At 53.9% G+C, this 27,747-nt stretch overlaps 4 protein-coding genes across 11 annotated transcripts; 2 read left to right on the top strand and 2 right to left on the bottom strand.

The window, feature by feature from the left end:
- The first annotated feature begins 1,041 nt into the window (after positions 1-1,041).
- On the top strand, positions 1,042-7,543 carry Cfap157 (cilia and flagella associated protein 157). Its single transcript, XM_020164246.2, has 9 exons — positions 1,042-1,225; positions 3,574-3,845; positions 4,435-4,588; positions 4,991-5,258; positions 5,581-5,711; positions 5,926-6,076; positions 6,449-6,597; positions 6,987-7,173; positions 7,472-7,543. Exons 1-9 carry the CDS (start codon positions 1,059-1,061, stop codon positions 7,541-7,543), a joined length of 1,551 nt encoding a protein of 516 aa, XP_020019835.1. The 5' UTR covers positions 1,042-1,058.
- Ptrh1 (peptidyl-tRNA hydrolase 1 homolog) lies at positions 2,659-9,180 on the bottom strand. Of its 2 annotated transcripts, XR_012440772.1 has the most exons (6): positions 9,061-9,180; positions 8,508-8,727; positions 8,207-8,306; positions 8,011-8,056; positions 4,557-7,911; positions 2,659-4,188 (listed from the first exon to the last, which is right to left on the bottom strand). XR_012440772.1 is itself a non-coding variant. In XM_020164247.2 (5 exons), the coding sequence occupies exons 1-5, from the start codon at positions 9,154-9,156 to the stop codon at positions 7,729-7,731; spliced, it is 645 nt and encodes a 214-aa protein (XP_020019836.1). In that variant the 5' UTR covers positions 9,157-9,180; the 3' UTR covers positions 2,659-7,728. The 2 variants fall into 2 exon arrangements, 1 of the variants encoding a protein (XP_020019836.1); XM_020164247.2 differs by having other exon boundaries at positions 2,659-7,911.
- Positions 9,181-9,418: 238 nt separating this feature from the next.
- Ttc16 (tetratricopeptide repeat domain 16) lies at positions 9,419-22,885 on the top strand. Of its 4 annotated transcripts, XM_074053136.1 has the most exons (14): positions 9,419-9,645; positions 10,356-10,510; positions 10,827-10,917; positions 11,124-11,267; positions 12,815-12,915; positions 13,003-13,132; positions 14,918-15,132; positions 15,752-15,996; positions 16,254-16,395; positions 18,601-18,766; positions 19,203-19,339; positions 19,464-19,641; positions 21,027-21,111; positions 22,119-22,885. In XM_074053136.1, exons 1-14 carry the CDS (start codon positions 9,628-9,630, stop codon positions 22,883-22,885), a joined length of 2,574 nt encoding a protein of 857 aa, XP_073909237.1. In that variant the 5' UTR covers positions 9,419-9,627. The 4 variants fall into 4 exon arrangements, with proteins under 4 accessions (XP_073909237.1, XP_073909239.1, XP_073909240.1 ...); XM_074053138.1 differs by lacking the exons at positions 11,124-11,267; positions 12,815-12,915 and having other exon boundaries at positions 9,422-9,607; positions 10,356-10,917; XM_074053139.1 differs by lacking the exons at positions 9,419-9,645; positions 11,124-11,267; positions 12,815-12,915 and having other exon boundaries at positions 10,464-10,510.
- Positions 22,886-22,888: 3 nt separating this feature from the next.
- On the bottom strand, positions 22,889-26,490 carry Tor2a (torsin family 2 member A). 4 transcript variants are annotated; one of them, XM_074053140.1, is made up of 6 exons: positions 26,310-26,490; positions 25,502-25,767; positions 24,714-24,889; positions 24,322-24,399; positions 23,944-24,071; positions 22,889-23,680 (listed from the first exon to the last, which is right to left on the bottom strand). In XM_074053140.1, the coding sequence occupies exons 1-6, from the start codon at positions 26,458-26,460 to the stop codon at positions 23,436-23,438; spliced, it is 1,044 nt and encodes a 347-aa protein (XP_073909241.1). In that variant the 5' UTR covers positions 26,461-26,490; the 3' UTR covers positions 22,889-23,435. The 4 variants fall into 4 exon arrangements, with proteins under 4 accessions (XP_073909241.1, XP_073909242.1, XP_020019852.1 ...); XM_074053141.1 differs by lacking the exon at positions 24,322-24,399 and having other exon boundaries at positions 22,890-23,680; positions 23,940-24,071; XM_020164263.2 differs by lacking the exon at positions 24,322-24,399 and having other exon boundaries at positions 22,891-23,680; positions 23,944-24,092.
- Positions 26,491-27,747: the final 1,257 nt, after the last annotated feature.

The following is a 27,747-nucleotide window of genomic DNA, read 5'->3' as shown; positions in this document are numbered from 1 at the left end:
CCCCGAGGACCCCAGTGCTCACAAGGTCTAACTGCTCGGACCAACCACATTTGCTGACACACTCTTGGTGGTTTAGTGGAGCTATTGCCATCTCTTGCTGTGCATCAAGCCCCAGACAAGAGGGATGACATGTCTCCTGCCCCAGGGAGTGCCTCAGCTGGTGGGGACACAAATAGGCAAACAGGCATGGTGGGGGATGGGGGGTGCTGAGCTGTGACGGCACAGAGCCTGTTCAGTGCACATGGTTGCCAGCCAGGGCATCTGCTAGCTGGACAACCACTATGCTTGCCCCTTGCATGGACCTTCCTTGCCCCTTGGGCTTCCCCCTCTCTTCCAAGGCTGCTGCCCAGGCCAGAGATACAGAAGGGGCCTTTGCGTAGCTGGCATCAGCACTGGGCAAATGGAGCTTCCGCTAAGGGCGTGGGACATGGAGGCAGCCTCTGCACTGGGGGTCCCAGGGTCACAGCTCTGGAGTCGCACAGTCTTTTCCTACCATGCTGCTTCCTACCCCGCTTTGGGTGAAACGGAGAGTGACTTTGCTGTGAAGCTGCATCACCAAAAATTTAACGTCCTCTCAGGGAGGCCCTCCCTGGGCTGGGGGCCAGTGCTGGCTTCTTCTGGTCCTGTCCTCTCCAGGTTTTTTATTTTTATTTATTTATTTATTTATTTTTGTGATACTGGGGTGCTAGGCAGGTGCTTTACCACTTGAGCCACTCCTCCAGTCCCTGGGCTTTTGTGTTCTCATTAGCCCAAAGGGGCAGGCTGGTGACTTCTAGGGTCCTGACCACTCTAATTGACTTCCCACATCACTTACTTCTGCTTGGGGAAGGGAAAGGTCTCCCCAGAACCCAAAAGTGTACCCAAGGTCTGAGATGCCCTGGCCTGGGACATCCAGGGCCTCAATGATACTGTCTGCCTTGGACACCAGCCAGAAAGGGGACAGGGGGCCCTTTAAGACCAGCGTCTCTTTCTCAGGTTGTTGCTATGTATGGGACCAACTTCCTTAGCAACCAGATGGCATTTTTAAAGGAGACTTGGAGCAGTGGTTGACATCAACCATGGCTCCCAAAAAGGCAAACAAAGGAGGCAAAGAGCCAGAGGTCAAGAAGAAGAAAGGGGGCAAGAAGGATCCCACCACATTCGCCAAGACTGGGGATGTATTGGCTGAAGAGATGCGAGAGTTCTACCACAACCAGATCAGAGACCTGGAGGACAGGCTGGCCCGGTGGGTGGTGCTGCAGGTCAGAGACCTGTGTAGGCTTAGGCAGGGGGCGGCTGTGGGCTGTCCGGACCCCACCCCCACCCTCAGCTTGTTTCCTTAGAGATAAATAGCAACAGGAGGTTGAGGGGAAATAGGTTTCCCCACCCCTTCTCAGCTCCACAACTAGCAGTTCCACCTCAGGTGAGCCCCACTGCCTCCTGCCTCACTCCAGTGAAAGGGTAGAGTTTGATCTGTGGGATGAACTGGAAATGGCAGGCCCCTGGCAGCCAGGTGGCTACTTGTCCCATCTTCTAGCACCTGGAAGTGGTGCTACCACACTGACGTACCCAGCTGCTGAGTCAAGTCCCAGTTGCTTCTTGATATTGGACCTCAGTTTCCCCAAATGGAAACAAGGAAGATTGGTTCCCCCTCCAATGCGATGTTCTATCCTAGGGTCAGTTTTGTGTGTGGTGTGGATGGTGGGGAGGAAATGGTCTAACCCTTCATTTAGAGACATGCTTACTCACCCATCGTCTTTCTTACTTTAAATTGCTGCCTCCCAGTTACAACCCACCAGCCCCATGTCTCAGGGTGATCTTAAAAGGCAACAGCTCTTCACAGATGGTTGGTAATCGCTAGTGGCAGATGATCACAGCTAGTGTAGGGTCTGCGTGTCCCACAGGGTCCTGTGTGTGCTGTCACTCACTGTGTCCTCACAACAGTCCCACAAGAGAGGACCTGACATCATCCCCACTACACTGACAAAGATACCGAGGCTCAGAGAGGGAAAGTCACCCGTAGGAAGAGGAGGCACCAGGATGACTCCACCAACGAGTCAGCACCCATGAAGCACCCAGTGTGCAGTGGCCATTCAAAAGATTTGGTTCAAGCCGTGCTCCAGTGGAGCACACCTATATTCCCGGCTACTTGGGAAGCTGAGATTGGAGCATTGAGGTTTGCAGCCAGCCTGGGCAAATAGTTAATGAGACTCCATCTGTGAAATAACCAGAACAAAATGGACTGGAGGTGTGACTCAAGTGATAGAGCTGCCTGCTTTGCAAGCATGAAGCCCTGAGTTCAAACCCCAGTCCCACCAAAAAATAAATAAAATAAAAATTATATATGTATATATATTTGGTTCAATAAATTATGAGGATGCCAGGTACTGGTGGCTCACGCCTGTAATCCTAGCTGCTCAGGAGGCAGAGATCCAGAGGATCATGGTCCAAGGCCAGCGCAGGCAAATAGTTCTGTGAGAACTTATCTTGAAAAATCCCTCACAAAAATAGGGCTGGTAGAGTGGCTCAAGGTAAAGGCCCTGAGTTCAAGCCCCAGTGCAAAATAAATAAATAAATAAATATGAAAACAACTTTCCAAATAACTTCAATTATGTCACTAGAAACAGGTGAATCAGTTAAATTTCACTTGCTCCTAAAATTCATAAACTTCCCAGGAGCTGAGATACCAGATATAATGTGTCAGGAAAAATGCGTTTATCAGACAGTTGTTTGGTGCTTACTATTTGCCAAGCCCTCTGTCAGGACCAGACATACAGAATGGAGGAAGTCAAGGGTCAAACAAGTGGAAGAGAAGGGCACGTTATCAGGTCTCAACCCCCAATGGGACAAGAGCCAACCTACAAGAGGGCACCAACGAGAGAGCCACATAGGTAGCTGAGAGCCAAGAAGGGTCCACTGAAGAGGAAACACCGGGGTTCACTTGATGAACAGGGTAAAGAAGGTAGCAGACTTGGGATTGGATGTATTCAGGAGGGACGCAGAGCTGGCTGGCTGCAGCAGCAGACATTGTGCTAACAGCCTCTTCTTTCAGGCTGGATTCACTGGCATTCAAGTTCTGGCTTTGCCAGTTACGACATAGGAGTTTCTTCATCCTTCCAAACCTGTTTTGGGCTGGAGGTATGGCATAAATGGCAAAGTGCCTGCCTAGCAAGCACAAGGCCCTGAGTTCAAACCCCAGCACCACCAAAAAGAAAAAAAAAAAAAAAAACCAAACAAACCTCAGTTTCCTTGTCTATAAAATAAGTACAGTCATCATAGCACCAATATCCTTGTAGGATGTAAGGACTCAATATCCAACAAATGAAGACCTGTGCCTCCTATGTCCCAGGCACAGATGTTGGGGACATGGCTGTGAACATAGTGAAGTCTGGGTCCTGCTAGGGCTTACACAAAATGCTGAGCAAAGGGGTTGCTGAGATCAAGACCGCCAGTCAGGAGGCACAGTGGGAAATGAGGCTGGATTCAGACTATGAGGATCTTTGAGTGCCTCTTTATGGGAGCAGCACTGGGAGAGCAGGCCCGGCTACACTGGAGGACTGGCTTGCCTGGACTGACCCTGGATCTCTGCCCCAGGTACCAGAGGAGGTGGGATGAGCTGGCTGTGCAGGAGAGGCTGTTCCGCCAGAAGTTTGAGCAACTGGCCAACAACAAGAAGGAGATTGTGGCCTTCCTCAAGCGCACACTCAACCAGAGGGTGGATGAGATCACGGACCTGAACGAGCAGCTGCAGAGTCTGCAGCTGGCCAAGGAGATGGAAAAGGATGCCTTCGAGGCCCAGCTAGCTCAGGTGCGCCATGAATTCCAGGAGACCAAAGACCAGCTCACCTCGGAGAACATCATTCTTGGTGAGGAGGGGCCTGGAGGGCAGGCTGTGGGCATGTGCCAATGAAGGATGTAGAGCCAAACCCCAGCTCCATCACCGACTCTGGGTGGCCTGGGGCAAGCAATTCCCTGTGATCCTCAGTTTTCTCACCTGGGAACAGCAGACTTGTGCTGCTTTGAACACATTTTCTTCCTTAATTGTTCACCAAATTCTATAAGGCTGTCAATATTATCCCCTCCCCCAGTTCAGAGATGAAGTATTTCAAAAAAGGCAGAATATCTTGTCCAAGGTCACCCAGATAGGGGGTGTCATGAGGCTCAAATGACAGCATGGGTGCCTGGTTCAGAGATGTTCAAGTTCCATTGCTGTTGGCAGGAGTAGAAGACAGTATCAAGGGAGGCTTCTTAGAGGAGGCAGAACCTAAACAAAGCTTTGTAAGATTATTGGAGAGGAGGTGGGAGAGCATCCTAGAGCAATGTGGGCCAGCCCCACTGTAGCACACTCCCAGTGCAGGGGGACTGGAGGACATGGGCAGGAAGGTCAAGACCTGAGGGGTACCTCAAGGACCCCCAAGGCAGCCCCTCATCAGGCCTGCACCATTGGGTGGGCAGTGGGGCAGCTGGCAGCCCTGGAGGAGTTCCGGCAGCAGAAGGAGGAACTCATGGAAAAGTTCGAACAGTTGGAAGACCAGCTGCAAAAGCAGGAGAATGAATACAAGAACTATGTGTACAACCTGGAGAAGAAGTCGGTGCTGGACAAGGACAGGTGGGCAGGTCGGGCACCCTGCTGGGGTCACACACATCCCATCTTCAGCTTTTCTCAGCTTGCAATTGGGGGAGAGTGTGGATTAGTGGATTAGGTCATCGACTGCAGACTCCTAGCTGAGATTTATGGAGTGGGAAAAAGCAACAGTCCTCAAGCTAGCATTAGAGAACCCTGGGACTTTCTTTGACCACTTCTTGTGACTTTGATTATATTTATTTAATAGGGACAAATACACTGCACTGGTTCAAATCCCAAAGGCTCAGAGGGTCTATGGGGAAAAGACTCCTGCCCAGGCTCAGAGGTGTTTAATAGCTCTGGAAGTGGGGTGCTCTGGAGGCCCCCACAGAGGAAGGGATGCGAGAAATGTGCCTGCCTGCCTGACCCCTTCCACTCCCTGACCAGACTGAAAAAAGAGATCATCCAGCGCGTGAACCTTGTGGCCACCGAGTTCCGCAAGGTGGCTGCCAACCAGATGTGGGAAACAACCAAGCGGGCCATCCTGGAGAACAGCAGTGTGACCCTGAAACTGGCCCAGGTGGCCCAGCAAGGTGTGCAGTTGCTGAAGGAAAACAAGCAGCTCAGAGGCAACCAGGGCCAGCTATGCCAACAGCTGGAGCTGCTGGAGAACACCCAGAAGGTCATGGCAAGGAACAACAGAGGCCACCAGAAGGTGTGCCTGCCATGCTGTCATCACAGGGGGACCTGACCTCAGGATAGGCCCCCAGGCTGAGGTCAAGTAATGAGGGAGGGTGATGCAGTGAGAGGACCCAGCCTCTTGGCAAGACCTCCAGTTGCTGGGCCTGGGTCTGGATTTTCCCATTTGCTTTAAAGCCCATATAACTTTAAGTGGAGCCCACTCCTGCCCAGCTGAGGTCCAGAGGTGGTGCCAGCCTCTCCACATGGGGCAAGCCCCAGCAGTGTATTGAGGTGCAGGCCAGAGCAGGCTGGGGTCCCACAGGGCCCTGGGGCATGGCCACTTGCCTGCCCCACAGATCATCCTCATGCTGACTGAGAAGTGCTGCGAGCAGCAACAGGGCGCTGCAGAGGCCCAGCAGCTGCGCCTCCTTCTGAGCCACCTGGAGCAGGGTTTCCTGAAGCTGCAGATGGACAATCAGGAGCTGAGGTGCACCTGTGGGGGGTGGGGGAGCAAGTGGAGGGTCAGGTTTGGTTTGCCCCATGATAGAACTTCCCATCTCTGGAGGGGCCTCAAGGTTTTCTCTGTCAGACAGGCTGAGGCCTGGTTTTGGATGTGTTGGAGAGAAAGGGCAGGGCCCAGGTGATGGCAACCACAACCCAGGAATGGTGACAGGCTCTTGACTCAGCCTGTCCTGGAACAGGAGCAAGACAAACAAGTTGGCTCAGGAGCTCGAGCAGCAGCAGGTTGAGGTACAGCGACTACAGCAGTTGCTGATGGAGGAGCAGAAGGTCCGGGCCAGCCTGGAGATGGCCCTAACCCAGGCCACCACCTTCCTACAGGACATTCTGCAGGTGAGCCAGAAGTGGGAGGTAGCAGGAAGGGACTGGACCAACGTCAGAAGCTGCTGTTAAAGAACTGGGCCACCTGAAAGAGAATGGGAGAGGGCCAGAGCCAGAGGCTTCTCTTTCCCCTGAGACTCCTAGCTAGTCTGTCCTTTGCTACATCTGGACCTCAAAAATCCCTTCAAGGACTCCAAGAAGCTGAATTCCTTTTCTGAGGCTCTGGAAGGTTTCAGGCCTCAGTCTTCCCAGTTGGAAAACGGGTACCCTGCCTCAGCCAGGGAACACTGAGAAAATAGACATTGGGGTTTGAGAGTCCTGTGTGGAATTGGGGGAGGGCACTTGGGCTGTGGTGGGCCTGATTCCACCTTATCCCTACTGCAGATGCAAGCGGAGGAAGAAGATGGTGACTTCAATGTGATGTTCCAGCTGCAACACAAGGAGCTGCTACAACAATTGCTGGCCCTGCTCAGCTCTTCCATTGTCCAGAGATCCCACTGGGACAGCCGGCCCTGTGGCTTGTCCAAGGAGAGGTGAGCCGGTGGTCCTATGTGGCCTCAGAAGAGGCAGCCATGGAAGCCAGGCATTGTGGTGCATGCCTATAATCCCAGATACTCAGGAGGCAAAGATAGGAGGATCACAGTCCAAGGCTGGCCCTATCTGAAAAACAAACTAAAAGCAAAAAGAACTGGGAGCATGGTTCAAGTGGTGGAGCATCTGCCTAGCAAGCAGGAGACTCTGGGTTCAACCCTCTAGTACCACCAAAACAAAAACCAAAAAAAACGAAGAGGGAGCCATGGAACCCATCTAGCGGCTGTCCTCTGATGATCCTGACCCAGAAGCCAGGCTCTTCAAGGTCTCTCTGAACCTCAGCCTCCCCTTCTGTGAGTCAGAGATGATGACCCCAAACCCCTCCCCACAGCCGGCCCATCATCCAGCCACCGAAAGTGGAGGGTGTGCTGCAGCAGCTCTCTGGCATCATAACCTACCAGCCAGGGGATCTAGGCCTGGTGCCTCGCCGGGCCCATATCCCACCCAACCCTCAGGACCTCAGGCTGCTTTCATATGTTACTCGCATGGGGAACTTCCAAGCAAAGAATACTTCTGAGGTGAGAGTGCCGGGATGCCAGGGACAGAAAGGTGGCAGCCAGCCCTAGGTGCACATTGTGCCTCTGCCAGCTCACAGCTGGGTGGCCTTACGGATGTGGTGGGACCTCTCTGAGCTTCCCCATCTATAACATAGGCTGAAAAAAGGTTGCAGTAGGGCCACTTTGGGCCAACACATGCCTACACATCCCTTGGGAAGGGGGCCTGTCATACTCTGTTACCCCCACTCCATTGGCAAGGGAAGGGTAGGATTCCCTTGAAGAGGCCTTATATTTCAAATTGGCATCTTTAATCTTACAGATTCACCCTTCTGCCTCTCTAAGAAGACTCAAAAAGTTTAGTTTTCCCAGCACTTTCCTGAATCCCAAGTAGCACATGGAGAGAAGCGAACTTCCTACCCCAGAAACAGACTGTTTCGTCCACAGTCTCCCTCTGCAAGGGACCTGGGGGTAGTCCAGAAAACAGTTTATAAAAAGTGGATACCACAGGTGGGCTTGGCAGTTCTGTGGCTGGGTTTGTGGGCATTGTGGTCAGATAGGCAGCCATGTCCACTAGTGTCAGGGGCCTGGTAAAGGCCCTTGGCTTTGAGCACGGATGTGGTCCAGAAGCAGGTCGGTGGCCCGATCCAGCAACGGGGGCAGCAGCTCCTGCTCCTCTGGGGAGAAGCATCCCAGGACATGGGCCTGCACTGCGCTAGGGTTTGCTGGGCGCCCGATGCCCACCAGTAGCCTTGGCATTGCCTATGAGGAGCCAGAAAGAATCAGTGGGCTTCAGTGAGGCATATTGGAGACCCCACGCTGGTCACCCCCACTCAGAGCACGACAGAAGGGCAGACTCACACTGGAGTTGAGACAGCTAATGCAGGAACGGACTCCATTGTGGCCCCTTCAAGGGATATGAAAGAGCAGTCAGAGAGTTCTCACCCAGGCTGCCTTCAGAGTGACCCAGTCCTGGGGAGACCAGTCAGCAGCCCTACTCCACCCTGGCTAGGAGGCCAAGATCCCTATCCCAACCCTGAGCAGTACAGGGCCTCACCTGGCACTGCCCCCCAGCTTCAGAGCCAGCTTCCCCAGGGGCTTGTCCAGCTCATCGTGCACCAGGTACACCTCCTCGGCAGTCAGCCCGAACAGCTCCGCTTAGCATGAGGAAACGCGGTCCTGGTTACTGTCCATCTACCCATAGGGGCATTGTTTCCACTCCCATAAGGAGGAGCCTCAATGAACCCAACGTCACATATAAAGTACCCAAGTTCATGTAGCAATTGGCGCCCAACAAGCACTTGCCGCAGCCAGAGTCCCCTCTTTGCCCCCTGCCCCCTCTAGAGCCCTCAACTCACCAGCCTGGGCCACGCTCCGCCCATTGGCATTCATGAGCCGCCGCGGCCGGAGCAGGACCAGCTGGGCATCCCCGAGCGGGGCTAGGGCGAGGTCGGCGGCACAGCGCTGGTCGCGCGCCCAGCTCTCCGCCACTCCCAGCCGCCGCGCGAGCTGCCCCAGCACCGCCATGCCCACGCTGTGTCGCGTGCCGGGCAGTCCGGGGTTCCCCAGTCCAGCCACCTGCGGGCCACACCAGGAAAACTGAAGCCAGACAACTCACCATCCCCAGATCCCACAACGTTCCCTGGGACCCAAAGCAGAGGAGGGGAAACTGACAGCAGGGCCTGATTGGGGAAGGGGACACGAAAGAGCCTAAGAACCCTCCCCCACCCAAGGCTCCAGAAGATTGGGAGAGCCTGGCGCTCCTGAAAGTTTGGAGCCAGTGGAATATCGGACTCATTTTGTAGGTAAGAAAACTAGAGAGAAGGAATTAGGGGGACTTTATCTGGGAGAGAATGGCAGTCTGGAGAGAGAGCCACGGAGCCCCTACGTCGCCACCCACACCCCACTCACCAGCCACCGCTTCCCAGGGGACCCAGGCCCCCAAACAAACCGGTTCATGGCCCGACTCCGCCACAGCCCCGCAAGCAAGAGACCAGACGGTGGCATGCTGACCCCATTCACGGCCCGGACCCCGCCCCCTAACGTCATGCACCCCCCGACCAATCGCATCGCCACCTGTCCAGGGGCATCCAATCCGAGCTGGGCCGCGCGGCTGCTATGCTTCTGAGGGGCGGAAGTGGCAGGGTGGTGGCCGGGTCGGGCCACCCCCGTGCATTCCGCTTCGCGATGTCACCGTGTTCCTGTGGAGTTTGCGCGGCACTATCGGAGCCCTTGCTCAATCTTCGGCTCGGAAGGCAAACCCTTCATTATGTCCTCCTCCATGTCCCTGCCTCGCCCCAGTCTCCCCAGCTAATAAAAGTTTTCTAACCAGCACTGAATCCTGGGGGCGTGGTCAAGGGGGCGGAGCCTGTGAGCGTCCAGCAGCTGGTCCCTAGCAACGCCAGAGACCTGGGCTGCAAGCCGGTGGAGACCGCGAGAGAGTTGGCACCGGCCCGAGGTCCGCCTGCAACGGGGCTCATGACAGACTCCGGAGAGGTGTGGGCTGGGGAAAGGCTAAAGCCGAGGCGGAGGCAGGGCCAGCAGCACAAATTAGGGAGGCCCTGGTCACTGTTCTGAGAAAGAGGCTCCCAACTTGTGCAGAGAGGAAAGAGTGGTTGGATCTGGCATCCAGGCCAAGGTGACATTGGCACAAAAGAGGAGAGCAGAGAAGAGGAATGAGCTAAGAGACTTTTTGAGGAAGTGGGACAAGATTTGAGGACTGATAGGACATGGTCTCTGGCTTGGCCGGCTGGTGGGAAAGGTGACCACATGGCGGTGGGAAAGGTGACCACATGGCGGTGGGAAAGCCTGGGGAGGAAGTCAGGTGAGGGGCTTGTTCAGTGTTGTCTGGTAGGTGGGAGGGTCCCTCAGATTACAGAAGGGCCTGTGGAAACCCTAAGGCCTGCAACGTGGGGCAGGTCTGAATGGAGACCTTCCAGCTGTGAGGGTTCAGAGTAGGAGATGGGAGCTGAGAAAGCTCAAGTGGAGAGCAGAGGGTGGTGTGGGTGTGAGGACCCTGACGTTGACTGCAGGAGAGAGGCTGGAACATCCATAAGGGGAATGGGGCTGGGGGATCTGCAGGACCCTAGACTGGATGTGCTCCTACAAGACTTCATCTCCACCCTGTAAAATACCTGGGGAGAAGGTATAAGGGAGAGGTGGGTCATCCCTGAGGCCTGCACCAGCTTGCTGTGTCTCGGTTCTAGGATGCCCACCCACAGAGCATCGAAAGGTCATGTGTGATTCCAGCCCCCAAAAGGACATTACAGAGCATCTTTGGGACCAGCAAGGTGTTCCTGGACTTCGATGAAGAAAAAATAAAAGCCTCTGGGTTTTCAGTGCCTCAGAAAGTCAAAGAGTAGTGAGTAACCACCTTGTCCCAAGGTCCTGGCTCCTGCCTACGCAGCCATTAACATGTACGGCAACCCTGAACCACTTACTGCTCTGGGCCTCAGTGAACTCCTTTGTGTAATGGAGCATTCTCACCTCGGAGGATAAAAGGCTGATGGCCTGGACGAGCTCCAAGAATGCCAGCCTGCCCTCCCTCGCACTCTGTCTACTCCTCCTGCCTCTATAGCCCACTCCCCTTTCTCCCACCTAACCTCACTCTCAGCTGTATGCCCTGGCTGGTCCAAAGTCAGGGCCAGCCCCCAGCCTGCCCTGCCCTGTCCCGGCAGCTGTAGCCAAGGCCATAAGAGCCTGGAGCAAGAGGATTGGGAGTCGGCTGTGCTGTTCTTCTCCCGTGCCCTCTGCCTGGACCCCCAGCAGGTAAGAGGAGGAACTGGGGAGGTATGGGTGGCTGTTGGTATATGCTTTCCCTTCTCTTACTGTCCCGCCTGCTGGCCCCTCCTCTCAGGATCACCAAGGTCCTGCTGGTAACCGAGCGTCATGCCTCAGGGAGGTGGACTCATCTTCCCTACCCAGAGGGGTGGATGATAGGGAGGGGACACTAGTTAGGGTCCCCTCACCCTCAGGTAGACTTCTACGCCTTACGGGCCGAAGCCTTCCTCCAGCTCTGTGACTTCTCCTCGGCTGCCCAGAACTTGCGAAGGGCCTACGACTTCCAGCCAGAGAACACCAAGTACCTGGAGCGGCTCACCTTTGTGCTTTACCTACAGGTGTCTGGGCTATCCAGAGCCTTCCCAGGGCTCACCTCCCATCCTGGCCTGCGGGCTCATCCACAACCACAAGGGGTCTTTTCTTGCTCCTGGGACTAGCTCTGTCTCCTTGGGGACTCCTTGTCCCCATGTCTGTGACCCTACCTGCTGCCCCCTTTCCTCCCCAGTTGGCTTACTTTCAGGGGAAGCTTGGTAAAGATTTGCAGGTTTGTCCAATAGAACTTCCTCAATAATCTCCCTTCACTGTCCAGTAGGGTCACCATCAGCCACATGGAAATGTTGAGCCCTAGAAATACGGCAGTTGTGACTGAGAAATTAAATTTTAAATTTTATTTGGCTGGGGTAGCTCAGTGGTGGCGCACTCGCTCTACCCTTGGTCATGATTAGAGCATGAGGCCCTGCATTACATCCCCAGCGTTGCCAAATAATTAAATTAATAAAATTTTATTTAATTAATTTACATTTTCATAGCCATGTGCAGCTGGTGGCTATTGTAGTAGACAGCACAGATCTAGGTGGAGAGGCTCTGAGCATGAAAAAAGTTGAGTGACCTCATTTGCAATTCAAAATAAAATTCAAAATTAAAACAACAGTTAACTCTAAAACACCAACACAATCCTGATTTGTTTGCCTGTTGTTTTGAGACAGTCTCACTATGTAGCCCAAGTTGGTCTTGAACTCCTGATCCTCCTGTCTCAGCCTCCTGAGTATAGAGATTACAAGCATATAGCACCACATCTGGTTTAATGCCTTAAAAAAAAAAAGCCCCAAATTATTCAATTCTTATGAAGAAGAATTTGAGGCACCCAAACTTTGTGCTTAATAATGTCTGCTGAGGGCCTGTGTCCTGCAGTGTCACTTCCTGTGTGGACTTAGGAAAATCCTTCACCTCTCTGAGCCTCTTTTCCTTCAGTACTCACTAGTACCAGTAGGATGACAAGTTAGGCTCTCAGCATAGGACTCCACAGTGTTACCATTTCAGGTCTCTGTTCCCATGTCTTCGTATTGCTTTCTGCACCTCTATTTCTCAGTGTTTCTTGTCTTTCCCTAGTTCTGCATCTCTCTCCATTTCTGTCTCTGTATCTCTGTCTCAAAGTCTCTCTCAGATCCAAAATTCTTTGTCCCTAGTAAGACACTGGTGGCTGACACCTGAAATCCTAGCTACTTAGGAGGCTGAGATAGGAACAAACTTGGTTCCAGGCCAACTCAGGCAAAAAATTTACAGGCCCTTCCTTCCCCTCATCTCAAAAATGGAAAAAAGAACGGTGTGGTGGTGTGTGCTTGTCACTCCCACTACTGAAGGAAGCACAAATAGGATTGCCAGCCTGGGCAAAAAGGAGACACATCTCCACAAAAACCAGAGCAAAAAGGGCTGGCAGAATAGCTCAAGCGGTATAGAGCCTGCCCAGCAAGCATGAAGCCCTGAATTCAAACCCCAGTACTGTCAAAAAAAAAAAAAAATCCTTTGTCCCTGTGTCTCTCCCCTTCTCCCCAGTGGTGGGTATAGCTGGGCCAGGGTCACAATTGACTGTCCCCTGTGTCCCCAGGGCCAATGCCTCTTTGAGCAATGTGACTTCCTGGATGCCCTGAATATCTTCTCACAAGCTTCTGAGCTCCAGCCCCAGAAACCCTGCTTCCGTTACCGATGGTGAATGTCAGCATGCTCCTCCCTTCTCCCAACAACTCTTCCTGCCAACTCCTAGAGACAGACAGCCCCCTTATCCTCTCCCCTCAGCATGGCCTGCCTACTAGCCCTCAAACAACATCAGGACTGCCTCTCACTGATCAGCAAGGAGGTGAAGCAAGGCACAGCTACTGCTGATGTCTACATCCTCCGGGCCAGGATCCACAACTTCTTCCAGAAGGTAGGAGAGGGTAGGTGGGAGGTGTATGCCCCCCCCACTACCCTGGGAGCTCCCAGCGTGCCCCAATGTTACAGGCTGTCAACCAGCCCAGAAGTCCTGTCCCTACAGTGGGCACGGTCCCCCCAAGACAGAGGGCCTGACACACCCTGCCACCCAGGTAGGTAATTGTCCATCATCACCTAACCCTGTGCCAGGCCTGTGCTGGGCCCCATGGAAACCACAAGATAAGAGACCCATGTTGTCCCTGTCCTCCTGGGTTGGGGCTCTCAGCCTAGGGGAGACATTGCAAATGGAATGATTTAACCACAGTCAGGTGAACGAAGAGCCATGCCAGAGGAACCCAAGGCACTCTCCTCTCCTTCCTTCCCTCCTTCCTCCTGCTTCCTTTCTTTCTTCCTATTCACCTAGTGACACATGTACTAAGTGCCCGCCTCCCCTTCCCCCACTCCTCAGGCTAGGGACAGAGAGTGCAGGGAATGGCTTAGAGCAGGGGAGACTGGGTCACAGGAAGAAGCTGGAGGGGGATGCTGAGCAGGGAGGAGAGAACTGCAGGAATGAGAGGGCATTAGGGTCCCCAGGTCTTTCTGGGGCAGCAAGAGTTCCAAAAGGGTGCTCCTGGGGCAGTGGGCACTGCAGGGAGTGTGGGTTGGAGGCCTAGGGAGGAGGCCGTACACTGTGGAGGAGCAAGAGGGGAGGGGAAGAGAGTGGGAGGAGGGGGCAGGTCCCACAGTGCTTCAGAAGTAGGGGCCGTAGCCTTAAGAGAAAGGGAAGGAAGTCTCCAGAACAGTGTACCAGTGTGTCATGCTCTGGCTGGCCTCCTGAATGACAGAAACAGGATGGGGAGGGACAGGGTGGGTCGACCTCATTTCACCACTGGTGGTGGGGCACCCAGGTGACTTCTCTCTCAGCTGAGGGACTGAACTTCAGTGTCCCACAGGTGACTCAGTTGGAGAGTCTCCATCAAAGGCATGAGACGTATAATTATCGACAATTATTGGTGGCTGTGTGGATTTTAACTGCCCCTGCCACCTCAGCCCTTGCCATGCACGGGCCTGTCCTGAGCACTTTGCCCATGTGTATCTCTAAGGTTCCCAGTAACCGCTGGAGAGGCAGGCACATGAGGAGAGAGCCAAGGGTGACTTGCCCAAGATCTCACAGCCCCTTCTCAGTGGTGCTGCCTTGAGTCCAACACTGCCCACTCCAAATCCTGCTCCTAGCTCTGGCTAGCCTCCCTGACCATTTCTACCCACACCTGCCCACAGTCTGCCCTGTTGCTAAAACTATTCACTGACTGACCTGCACACCAGTGGAGGGTTTAGCCTGGGGTTGTTCTCTGCTCATACCCAGGCCTGAATCTGTTCTTGGTCAAAGTTGTCTTCAGCTTTAAAGTCCAGGAGTGGGAGGACGGGTGCAGGAGAGGATAGGGAGGACACAGCAGTCCCAGTCAGGACGTCACATACTCCCCTCTGCCACAAACAAGCCTCTCAGGACTCCCTACAAGAGGCAACATTGGCACAAACTGCTGAGACTGACTTGGCTTACTTGAGGTCACTCTGGAAAAGGGGTCAAGAAGGATGAGGCTGAAGATGGGATTTTCCCACATTACTTTCTGTCCCATTCAAGAGGCAGGAAAGGTGAAACAATGATGTGGAGGACACCAAGGAGGGATGGCGTGGTGCCAGTTTGTCACCTAGAAGTCTGCTCCTCCCTTACCCCCCACACACTGGGCAGGAAGGGGCTTGTCTTACCAAGCTGGTGCCCCCAATGCCACCCCAACCTCTGCAGCCCAAACACTGCTATCATGACCTGCGCAGCGCCTTAGTGTTGGATCCCAAGCACCCGCAGGCAAGGGTGCTGCTCCAGATGATGGTGGACCAGGCCCAGCATGCCCACCAAGACGCCGGCATTCTGGCCGTGCAGGGCAAGCTGCAGCACGCCCTGCAGTGCATCAACACAGCCATCCAGAACAACCCTCTGGACCCCAGGTTCTTCCTCTTCAGGTACTGGGGAGGGAAGGGGAGGTGCTGGACCTGGGTCCTGGCCTGCCTACCACAGACCTGCTGTGTGGTCTCAGAGAGTCCCTGGCCCTCTCCAGGACTCAGTTTCCCCATTGAGCCTGTAATAATCTTTCCTTATTTCCTACTGGGGTCACTGCTTCCAGTCATCTCAGGAATCCTAGATCCCCCCAGACCCCTGAGAAGCTCATGCTGGCTGAGTCGGCCCAGTTCAGGGTTGGGGGAGGGGCTGTTGAATCTGGTCCCTCAAGGATTTAGGGCCATTAACCTCAATGAGCCTGGGTTTTCTCATCTAAATAGTGAGGTAATATGCCTGCTGCATGGACAAAAAGGCCAAAAGCCTTCACATAGAGGCTAGCATACACCAGCTCTCCAAAAGAGAGAAATTGTTCTTGAGAAATAAAAATACTACCAATGACTAGCAGGTTATTGTAGCAACCCAAGCTAGCAATCCAGGGCTAGCCCACTCCACAGACCTAGGCCCATGGGGTGGGCGTCCCCACCACCGTCACTGGTCATGCTCAGAGGTTCAGCCTGGGCAGTGGCTTGCCCCTCACAAGCCAGTCAGTGGAGGTGCCTTGGTCCTCGTGGCCCTCCCCCATAGAGGCACCATATACCGACGGCTCCAGGAATTTGACGCAGCGGTGGAGGACTTCCTGAAGGCGCTGGATATGGTGACGAATACCCAGGACGACATGGTGAAGCAGGCACAGCGCCAGCTGCTGCTGGCCTACAACGACTTTGCTGTGCACTGCTACACGCAGGGCGCCTATCAGGAGGCCGTGCTGCTGCTGAACAAGGCGCTCCGGGAAGAGCAGGGCGAGAAGGGCCTCTACATCAACCGGGGTGGTGAGCCTGAGTCCGGGAGGAGGAAAGGAAGGAGGGCGGGAAGAGAAATGTTGTCATGCACAAACTGGCTACAGTCTCAAGTTCTCAGATCCGGCGGCTGGGGAAAGGTGCCCAGCCACGGAAAACTGCGGCCACCTGTGGGCATCAGCGACAGTTCCAGGCCCTGCCCCTGGGGTGGAGACCAGAGCAGGCTGGGCTGGTGCTCCAGGTCCCTGAGATTTGGGGATCCAGTCAGCCCCCCCGTCCTCGGATCCTAGATTGCTTCTTCCAGCTGGGCAACCTGGCGTTTGCAGAGGCAGACTACAAGCAGGCGCTGGCGCTGAGCCCGCAGGACGAGGGCGCCAACATGCGCATGGGAATGCTGCAGGGGAAGATGGGCTTCTGCGAGCACCGGCACAGGTGCGCCGCGCGCGGCCGACAGTGGGCGGGGCGGGGCGGGGGTGGGGCGCGCGGCCGACAGTGGCCGGGGCGGGCCGGGACGGGCCGGGGCGGGGCGTGACGGGCCGGGGCGTGACGGGCCGGGACGGGCTGGGGCGGGCCGGGAGGTGGGACTGCTTGGGTGTCCGGAAGCCCCGTGCTGCGGTTCTGGGACAAGCTGCTTCTCTGCCGGTTGTGTATCCCAGATACCAACTTTATTTTTCAAGTCTTCGCTATAAATACGGTTTTATCTTTTTCCTATTATAGTAATTATGCTTTTTTTTGTAAAAAATTTAAGTACTCAGTGATATATGACTCGAATGTGAGTTATCACGAAACCTAACTCCCACTCCTCAATATTTCTCCAGATTTTTTTTTTTTAAGGGGGCGCAGTAGTTGGGTTTGAACTCAGGGCCTCACGCTTGCTAGGCAGACATTCTATTACTTGAGCCACTCCAACAGCCCTTTTTTGTTTTTATTTTTCAGGTAGATTTTCACTTTTTTTTCCTCCCTGGGGGTCTTAGACTGCCATCCTCCTATCTGCACCCTCCCTCCTAGCTGGGACCACAGGCGTACACCACACTCCCAGTTTGTTGGTTGAGATGGGGGTGGAGGGGCTGTCAGCTTACTAAGTTTTTTTGGTCTGGAACCACCGTATTCCCAATCGCCACCTCCCAAGTAACTGGAATTACAATGCATGAGTCATCCCTAGGGATATGTTAACAACTATTATTATCTTATGAAAATGGGATTCTGTGTGCGGTGTTTTAAATTTTTTAGGTTTTTTTGTTTGTTTTTGGTACTGGGATGGAACCCAGGGCCTCCGCCACGCCCCCAACTCTGAAACTGTTCTTTGACTTGCTTTTTACTTTCTGTGGAATCGCACATAGGACTACTTTTTATTTATTTGTATAGGAGTCCATTACATGGGGATAGAGTTGATTTCTTTAAAAATCCTCTACTGATGAATATTTGGGCTATTTTCAGGTTTTTATTAAAAATTATGCTGCAGTGAGCATCTAAGACACATTTTCCTGCATTCCTAGTAGTAAAGCTCCAGGTTACATTACTGGAAGTTAAATTATTGGATTGGAATGTGAACATTTAAATTTTTAATAGATATTATTTTCCAGAGCCAAGTACTGGTGGCTCATGCCTGTAATCTTAGATACTTGTAAGGCAGAGATGGGGAGGATCAAAGTTCGAGGCCAGCCTGGAAAATAGTTTGAGAAACCCCCATCTCCAAAATAACCAGAGCAAAGTGGACTGGAGGTGTGGCTCAAGCAATGGAGTACCTGTTTTGCAAGCATGAAGCCCTGAGTTCAAACCCCAGTCCCACCAAGAAAAAAGTATTATTTTTCAAAAACAGCAAACCATTGTGAGCTTCCCCATGGAAAAGAGCACCTCGCTGTCCCCAAACCTCCCCAGCACAGGGTGCTAAGACTGTTTTTCAACTCTGCTAATCTGATAGACAAAAAAATAGCTCTGGCACCTCAGTGCCTTTTATGTCTTTATTGGCCTTTATTGGCCTGCCTAAGTCTTTTGCCTATTTTGCTAAATTGATTATCTAAAAAATTTGGGGAGAGGGACTGAGGTTGTAGCTTAAGTGGTAGAGTTCCTGCCTAGCAAGTTTAAGGCCCTGAGTTCAACCGCCAGCACTACGACACACACACACACACTTTTTTTTTTTTTTTTTTACTACCAGAGTCCTTTGTAGTCTAAGAATTCTTAGCTTTTTGTCTTCTGTACGTGGGAACTTAATTGTCATATCTTGTCATAATTTTTTCCCTCAGTCCTGGGGATCAAACGCGGGCCTTGTGCATACTAGGAAAGCATTCTACCACTGAGCTACATTCCCAAACCGTATATACTGCTTTTCTTTGTGGTAATTTTGCTACTCAGTAACTTGGCATTTAATCATAGTCAAATTAATTTTTTCATCTTTAGCTGCTGGGTCTTAGAAAGACCTTCCATACTCACAAGATCTTAAAAATATTCATTTGCACTGGGTTTAACACCAGTATCTGAATATTGGGTCTATCAAGGGTTTGGCTGGCAGGAGGGGAAGAGGGGCCTGGAGGGGAGCAGAGATCCCTGGTTTTCTCCCAACTCCTCAGTGGGGCTCAGGAGCCACATTGTCCCCAGGAGGCTGGCTCATGGCAGCCCGTGGCCGATTACTTCCTGTAGGCAGTTCCAGAAGGCGGTGGAGCACTTCTCTGTAGCCATTAAGCACAACCCCACGAGAGCTCAGTACTACCTGTACCGGGCCAAGAGCCGGCAGCTCCTTCAGGACGCTCTCGGTGCCCGCCAGGATGTTACCACTGCATTGCTGCTGAACCCTAACCAACCAAAGGTGGGCTCCTGCAGAGGGTGGGCAGGCGTGGCCAGCACCCTGGCTATCTACGGTTACTCCTCTCTCTCCTTTTCTTGAAACCTGGCAGAGTTCTTGCCCCCTCCCCCCCCCCACTGCCATTGCCCACATCCTCAAGTGTGTGGAGAAGGAAGCTTGGAGAGGGTTCTCTTGCCCTAGGTCCTGCAGCTCATTGGTCAGCCCAGGTTCTGTCTGACTTCAGAACCCATGATCAGCCTCACTGTGAGGGCTTCTCTTGGAATGGTCCCTTTCTCATGGTCTCCTGGCTCCTTCCAGGATAGAAGCTTCCTTACAAACAACTACAAAATCCTCCCCTTCAGCTCTGAGAATGGCAGACAGGACACTCGGGGCAGGGCAGCACCAGTCCTCTGCCACTGCTCTGGCCACGCCTGACTCTGGTCATCCCCTTTCCTGGCAGCTGTTCCCGCTGTTGACCAGCCTCTTCCCGGGCATGTCAGTGGAGGAGGTGCTTAACACCCAGGTGGCCCAGCTGGCCAGGCTGCAGCTGGAAAGGATGGAGAGTGAGAAGACCAGCTGCCCTCAAGGCCTTGTGGGGTAAATTCCAGAGCAGGGCCATGGGCCAGGGTAGGGACTGGCCAGGGCTCCTTTGGCCTAGCTGCCTGCTAGGGCCAGCACTGTCCAGGAGACTCACCCTGGGCCTTGGGCTGTGGCTTGGCAGGCTGCTCAGGGTGAGGGAACTAGAGCGTCAGAAGGCCCGGACCCTGCGACTCTCTTGGAAGCTGGACCAGCCAACTCCTGAAGAGTCACAGGCCACCCCCCAGGACCTGCAGGTCAGGTTAGAAGGCTCAGAAGAGAAAGAGGCCTTCAAGGAGGATGAAGTAGAGGAGAAAGAAGAGGTGAGTGGGGCCCTTGCTGGGTCTGGATTCCTTGGGATCTGAGGCTGAGGCTGGCTTCCAGGCCTGGCACATCTTGCTGTGAGTTAGGGAGGGTGCATGAAGACACAGGCATCACAGAGAGAGACTTCACACCCATGCCCTGCGCATACCCTCGCACATTCTGTTGGGTTCACTGGCTGCTTGTGCCAGACTTTTCTTAGTTCTTGTTTCTAAAACCTTTTTATTCAATGTAACATAAACAAGTGAAAAGTTGGATGAATTTTTACAAACTGAATACAGCATGACACCATCAACAAGGAACACATTCCCAGCTCCCCATAAGCCCTTTTGTGCGTGCATCCTCCTAGACCCTGCACCAGCCCAGCCCACAGGCCCGCTTCCTAAGGCCATACCTGAAGTTCACCTTCTCTTTGTATGAACGGACAAAATACGTGTGCCCTCCCGTCTCTGGGTACTTGCCCTAAACGTTGCATTGTGGAGATTCACCTGTGTTGCATCTCACTATGTAGAAGATTCCAGTCTGTGACTGTCCCACAATTTTGCTATCCCACTGCTGATAGACATCAAATAAGTTTGTGTTCAAAGGAGACTATATGCCACTAAGTGAATGTAATACCAGGATCCCAGCCACAACAGAAAAAGGTTAACTCATCATTTTTCTAGTTCACATTAGAGTAAGTGTAAAAGTGTGGAGCTTCTATTGCATCCGCCTGAAGTCATTGTGGGCTCCACCTCTCAGGAGATGCGGAGCTGAAACAGGTGCAGCCCAGAGCCCAGGGCCCAACATGATGGGCGCCTGGTGCACTTGGATCTTTGGCTCTGTCTGCCCCACTTTCCTCACCATTTGCGGGTGTGTTGGGGGGTAGAGGTCAGTGGCCAAAGGTCTGGCTGAGGGGTCTAGCACAGCTGTACTCACTCCTTAGCGAAGTGGCCCTGGGCAGGTTGCTTGGGTGCTTGGTTTCCCTGTCTGTGAAATGGTCAGAGCAGAGGTGTCCCCTCCCTCACCAGATGTGCTACCAGGGTGACAGGCTAAAGCAGGGAAGTAGGGAGAAGCAAGCTCCTCAGTTCCTCACTGCCATTCCCCAGGACACAGCACTTTACAGTTTGCAGAAGCCTATCCGCACGTGAACTGATGTTCACCTTACAGAGGAAAATGGAGGCCCAGCAGCTCCTTGAACCTTGCCTTTCTCACGGCCCCGTGCCCATATGGTGCAGCCGCTCCCTTCCTGCAGTCAGCTTCTCCACATCCCTTCCCAAACCTAACCTGCTGTCTGTGAGGAGATGGAAGCTCGGGAGAGTCTCAGAGCTGCTGGCCTTTCAGAAATGTGACTGCTGGCTGGTGGGGGCTCCCAGTCTGCAACTGCCCAGCCTATTTCCTGCCACAGGTGGAACAGGAGCTCACCCCTCACAAGGCGACATCCCTGTCAGACAGCTACCTCGATCAGCCCTCCTCGGGATCCGTCTTCAGCAGTAAGTTCTGATTCTCTGGCCAGGCCTAGTGAGCCAATGCAGCAGACTGGTCAAAGATCAGGGGTCAGAATGGTGTGACCTTGGGCAGTGACTCTCAGTGGAGAGTAGCAGTCCCAACTTCAAATGGGGCATGAGGGGGGCATGACGGTGCCCAGCACAGAGCAGGAATATTGAGTCTCACCCCCAGGCTCTTCATGGTTGCTGCTGCTCCTCCATCATCCCCTCTAGGGCCCTCTTCCCTATGCCCCCTCAGCATGTCCCTAAACTTGGCCCACAAACCCTGTGCACACCCAGGGGATTTTGGCCTCCAATTCTGCTGGGTACCACAAAAGGAAAAAGCCAGAGGCTGCTCCCCAGAGCCCTTGGCAGGAGGAATGGCAGTGCCTGTTCCTTCTATTTGGTGCCATCCAAAAACTGCCTTGTGTGCCCCAAGTGCCCTGGGGCAAGGCCTGTGCCTGACACCAGTGAAAGGGATGAACAGCTCAGTCCCTGCCCTGGGAAGAGAGCCCTAAGTCAACTCTAAAAGGAAGCAGGTTTGCAGGGGAGCAGTCAGACAGCCAGACAGCTGCACTGACAGCCACACAGCCAGTCACACAGCCGCACGGGGAAAGGGGCCCAGCGGTCATGAGCGTCATTGGCCTTATGAGGGCTCCGAGGAGGGCTTCAGGAGCTGAAGGAAGTTACCCAAGCATGTGGGGGTGGGGACAGGGTGCTGCTGGGCTAGAGGGCTGAGCCCTGTGGGAGCAGAAGGTAGGGCAGCCAGCAGAGGGGAAACTGAGGATGGGCTAGTGAGGCTCAAGCAGGTATCCTTCTCTCATCTCACAGCCTGGCCCACCTCAGGACTCAGGTTCTAGAGGATGCTGGGTTGGTGGGAGCTGGCACACCTGCCCCTTTGGCTGTATAGAGCCAGAGGTATAGGCTGGAGGAAGCCTGGAAACTCCCTTTTCCTGGAATTGCCCAGGGGAGGTAGACAGGCCTGATGGCTGTTCTTGACCACACTTTTCCAGTTAGGACCATAGATGACACTGACTCGGGGACATCCGCTATCTTCCGGGAATACAGAAGCACCTCCAGCACCCTGGAAACGTTCGCTGACTCCTCCCATCTGCAGACTCAGTCTGAAGACTCCAGGAACAACAGGGAGAACCTAGGCCTGAGCCAGGATCCCAGAAAAAGCCAGACTTCCAGAAAAAGCCAAGCTTCCCAGCAGCAGCACCATAGCTCCAGCAAGACCAAGGCTTCCCTCAGCCAGAGACAGAACTCCATCAGGACTGAGGCTGCCCAGGGTCACAGCCAGAGCTCCAGCAAGACAAAGGCCACCCAGGGACCAACGCAGAGGCCTAGGAAGAACAAGGCTACTGAGATCCCAAGACAGAGATGCAGAAAGGCCAAGGCTGCCTGTGACCAGTGCTTGAGACTCAGCAAGGCCAATGCTCTTCAGGGCCAAACTTCCAACATGACTTCCTGTGACCCATGCTGGGACCTCGACAGTGCCAAGAAAACCCAGGGCCAGAAGCTCAGCAAGGCTGAGGCTGGCCCGAGCTGGAGCTCAAGCTCCAGCCAGGTAGATGCCACCTGGGGACTGAGCCCAAGTCTCAGCAGAACCAAGACCACTCAGAGCCAGAGCTCAAGCCCCGACATGACCAAGGCTGCTCAGACCCCAGCCACTAGCTGCTCTCTGAAGGGGACAAGCGAAGCCCTTCTTGATGGGGAAGGGACGAATTTTGCCCAACATGCTAGCCCTTGGTCAAGCTGCCCCCTTCCACAGCAATGAGAAATCTCAGCCAACATTTCTCAGGTCCCATGGCTAAATTTAATTCACTTTCTTCTTTTACAAAATTAAAAACATCTAAATCAAGGCCCAGGGGGCAGCTTGAGTCCCTCCCTTTGTGGAAACTGCAGTGTCCCAGCCTGGCCTGTGATACTGAGACACAGGCTGTGGGTTAGGGTGGCAGGTGTGGAGCCAGGGCAAGGGTTCAGGGAACAGCCCAGGAGGGAGGGAGCAGCCATGAGCCTCGGTCCCTGAGTTACAATTCACATTGAGAAGGCTCAGGCTGCATGGGGAGGTCAAGGCTCAGTGAGCTTCTGGGGTGACCAGGGGTTCTCTGGGGAATGCAGCAAAAGCCAAGATGCCTCTAGCCAGGTAAGAGGCTGGGCCCTTCTAGCCTTCAATCCTTGGCCTGGACAAAACCCCTCTTTGTCTTGACTTTGTGTTCTAGGTCCCACTTGCCAGCAAGCTCAGGGAAAGGTTCCTCCAGGGGAGGCCCCAGGCCTTTCTTGCATGGCCTGGCTAGGCAGAGGAGGCAAGGATGCCCCTGAGAGGGTCAGAGGAACAAGGCTATTCGGGAGGCCACGGTCTTGCAGCCATTGGAGGAAAAGAGCTGCTCCTCCTCAGGGAAGAAGGTGGTGCTGTCCAGCACAGCCTGAACCACCTCCTCCTGAGGCTCCAGGCCTAGCTGGGCCAGCTCGTTGAGCACGCAGTGCCGTACATGGTGCCTCTGGAGCGGGAGGAAGGGCACCACAGCATCCAGCAGGTGCTCCTCTAAGATGCCTGAGCGCCAGAAGCCATCTAGGAGGGAATGAGGCGATACACAGACATGCTGTCCTTCTCAAACAGGGAGAAGCTGACGACCCAAGGGGCAGCAGGGATGTGGCACAGGATTGGGGCTTGTATGACTCAACTCACAAAGCTAGGATTGCCAAAGCCCAGGCTCAGAACTACAGGGTTAGGGGGCAAAGCTCTGCACCCCAGGGAACCTGGCCCACCCTGGGGAGTCCAGCCCAGGGTCTGGTATGAGGCCATACCAAGACGGGGCCCCGGAGCCAACTCACGGTGTGGGTTGTCCAGCACAGCACGGGAGATGGCTGGCTCCAGCTCCTGCAGGCCAATCTCCTCGCGGTCCTTGCGGCTGCGCCACGCTTCCAAGGCCACCTGGTTGATCTGCTCACCACCAGTGTTACTAAAATCATGGGGGACCAGGCTGAGACAGCCCTCACGTCCCCAGTATCTATCACTTAACGTGACCTGGGAGCACAGTTCAGTGTGCACAGGAGACAAACCCACAGAAGCCATTCCCCCTCCCCTCTCCACTCCTGTGTCCACAACTATAGCCTGAATATGTGCCATGCCCTTTACAGTTTACAAAACACTTTGGTATCCTTAAATGACCTTCCCTTACCCAGACCCTAAGAGGACAAGGGAGCACTAACACTGGCCCAGCTGTCCAGAAGAGATGGAGGCTCTGAGAACTAAAGCAGTTCCTGAGGAAACAGCTCAGACCTGTAGAGCTGGGACAAGAGGAGTAGAACTCAGTCCCCTTTTTACCAGGTTTGTGTCCTGGCCACAAAAGAGGGACAATTCTTGACCTGGCAGGGCTTCTACAAAGCAGTGAAGATCCAAAAGACAAAGCCCAGAATGGCTTTGAGAATGTCAAAGGGGATGGTGACCACTTCCAAAGACAATCACCAGTGAAAGTATGAAGAACTAAGAAAGCCCAACTAGGCCCAGGGGGACACTAGTCTGCTGGTGCACAGGCCAAGATACCTAACTAGATCTATGAAAAAGGGTCTCCCCACTGTGCCTACTGCCCGGTCAGCCTCACCTGATGAAAATGAAGATGGCTTTGCGATAGTTGGTCCCGTACACAACCCAGGAGGAGCCCAGGAACGGTTGTAGGACCTTCATAAGGCCAGGGGGCAGTTTGTCCATCTCATCAAAGAGGAAGAGGGAGCGGCCACAGGCAGTGAGGTTCCCCTGGACCCAGCTCTTAAGATCCTTCTACAGGGGACAGACAGGAGATACTACCCCAACCCCAAACTTCTTCCCAAGCCAAAAACTAATCCCCTTCCCAGGGAGATATGTTCTCCCAGTAAGCACCACCCCTTAATGAGACCTGATGGCTGGCCCAGAGAGGGGCAGAGTCTTGCCCAAGATCACACAGCAGGGACACAAACCCGAGCACCCCACCTCTCTGTTCAGGGCTCCTTTTGTGACACCTGCTTCTTCTATGGTGGGAAGGCTCCTTCCTGCTCCCTAAACCTGAAGAGTGTTGACAGCTGAAGTGGATCAGACTGAACTAGTACTCAGAGCTTCCTCTGAGCCCTGAATTGGTCAGGGCTCAGAGCTTTACAGGGACTCGGTAATGAGAACTGTCCGTCTGGAAATCACAAGTGCTCGATAGGTAATACTTGCAATTGCATAAACCCGTGTCCCTCACAACAACTCTGGTAGATAAGATACATTACTGCCCAGGTAGAGTAACAAGCTCTGTTCAGGATGGATTTTAAGGGTTAAGGTTCCAACTGGCTCTGTGGGCTGGGGTAAGTGACCCCTCTCTCTGGGCTCAGGACTCACTCCTCAGGGTCTATTGCCCCACGATGTCCAGCCTACCTTGTAGCGTTCAATGTGACTGGGGTGTGGAAAGTGGATGATGGGAGAAAAGTGGTGCACATGGGGGCTACGGAGGCCACCCTGAAAGAGGTAGTGTGCCAGCAGGGAGCTGACGTAGGACTTGCCAGTACCAGTCCAGCCGTGCAGGGAGAGGACCAGCGGCTTGGTGGGGGCTGGGTCCTGCACAAAGGCCTTCAGCGACTTCACCACTAGTGCCTTGGCCAGATGCTGGCCAGCTAGGTGCTGAGCCAGGTCACATTCCAGACCTAGGGCCACAGAACGATGGTGTCAGAGCTGAGGATACATCTCCACAAAGGCAGGGGTTCAAGGAGGAAGTCACGTCTGGAATCTGATTTGGGACGTTTGTCCAAGTGTGGACAGGGCATGGATCCTTGGGGGGTCTCTGGCTGCAGGGGACACCCTCAGCCTGACTCAGATCCGCAGCGCCCCCATCAGATGGTTCTCTAAATTGCGCCAGCCCCAAGTGAGCGCAAGCTGTCAATAGGGTCTGCCCCTGCCCATCCCCGATGGAGGCTTCTCCCTGGACCGCCGGTCCACTCCCTGGAGGCCTAACAGACCCATCCCGGGGTCCTACTGTCAAGGCCTCATTCCATCCCGGGACCCCAACGCGTACCCCCAAGCTCGGGCTGTCAGCCCAGTCCCTCCAGATGGGCCTCCTTCTGGCCCTGGCCGTCCGCATGTCTGCGTATCACGCCCGCGGTTCTCCCCTCCAAGCCCATAGATGCTTCGGCTCCGGGCAAGCTCCCCGCCCACCCGCCTCTCCGCTCCCGGGTCCCTAGCCTCTCACCCGGCAAGTCGGGCCGAAAGTCGCATTCGCAAAAGGAGCCGAAGTTGCAGCGCAGCGAAGCCAAGTCCCAGGCGGCGGCCGCGGCTGAGACCAGCCCGAGGAGCCCGAGGAGCGAGCCCCAGGGCCGGCAGCCGCGCGTCGCAGCCGCCATCCGGGAGAGGCCGGAGCTCGATGTGGGACCGCCCACTGCCTCGACCTGCGAACTACAACTCTCGGCGTGCACCGCTCCGCGACAGCCACGCCCATCGCCTACAACTCCCGGCACCCCTCCCGCGCCTCTCAAGCAACAGTACCCAAAGGTGACCTCCAGGGGGAGCCCGCGAACCGCCCGATTCTGGACTACAAGCTGCGTTTCCATGACCACGGTAACCAAGGGACCATCACGGTAGCTCAGAAAGAATAAAGGATTATGACCACAAAGGGTGACGTAACAATTATAACAAAAACTTGTGCGGAACCTTATACCTTGCAAAAAGCGCCTTTTCCAAGCTTTTTTTCTTTTATATGGTAAAAGAGTGCTCACTAATAACAGCTTTTTGTGCGCACTTCTATGTGAGTTAGCATTAGGTGACTTACATATCCTAGAATATAATAGTACCTGCTATACAGAGAAATGGCGATATTTCAATGAGATACAGGCCCCTAAAGTGTCTTGGCTCCGAAAATAATCAATAAATGATCTCTGACAGTCCATTATGTATGAAACATGGCTGTGTCTTACCTAGCTTACTACACACTAAGTGCTTAACACCAATCTTAGGAAATAGGTTCCATTATTGTCCCCACTTTATTAAATTTGGAACCCAAGAGGTTAAATCTCTCATCCAAGTTCCCCTAGCTAGTAAACAATAGGACTAACCCACATCTGGCTGTGGCCAAAGATCTAACACATGTCATGTGTCCTCAGTCTTTCATGGTCAAAAGATTCAAAGGACCGCAGACGTCTCAAATTCAATAAACAGACTCCTGGGGTTCCCAGTTTGCCCGGTGCACGTTGTCTACCTCTACCACCCACTGCCCTCATGGCCCGCCTCAAAGATTCCTGCCTCACCCACCCCAACACACACACACACACACACACACACACACACTTCTGGGACATTTCAAAGCCTGGAAAGAACTGGTAACCGAGCTCAGGTGGCTCACGCCTGTAATCCTAGCCATTTGCAAAGCAGAAATCAGGAAGATCACAGTTCAAAGTCAGCCTAAGCAAATAGTTCATGAGACCCTATCTGGAAAGTACCCAATGCAAAAAAGGGCTGGTGGAGTGGCTCAAGTAGAGTGCCTGCCTAGCAAGCATGAGGCCCTGAGTTCAAACCCCAGTACTGCAAAAAAGAAAGAAAGAAAATTACTATTTCCCACTATTGTAGAGAGAAAAATCCTCTGGCTCAGAACATCCAGGTTGTATTAGCCTTCCTTGTTCTGCCACTGGGACCTG

This window comes from Castor canadensis, chromosome 13 (genome assembly GCF_047511655.1).
Source record: "Castor canadensis chromosome 13, mCasCan1.hap1v2, whole genome shotgun sequence".
NCBI lineage: Eukaryota > Metazoa > Chordata > Mammalia > Rodentia > Castoridae > Castor > Castor canadensis.
This window is presented reverse-complemented; position numbering and strand designations above follow the sequence as displayed.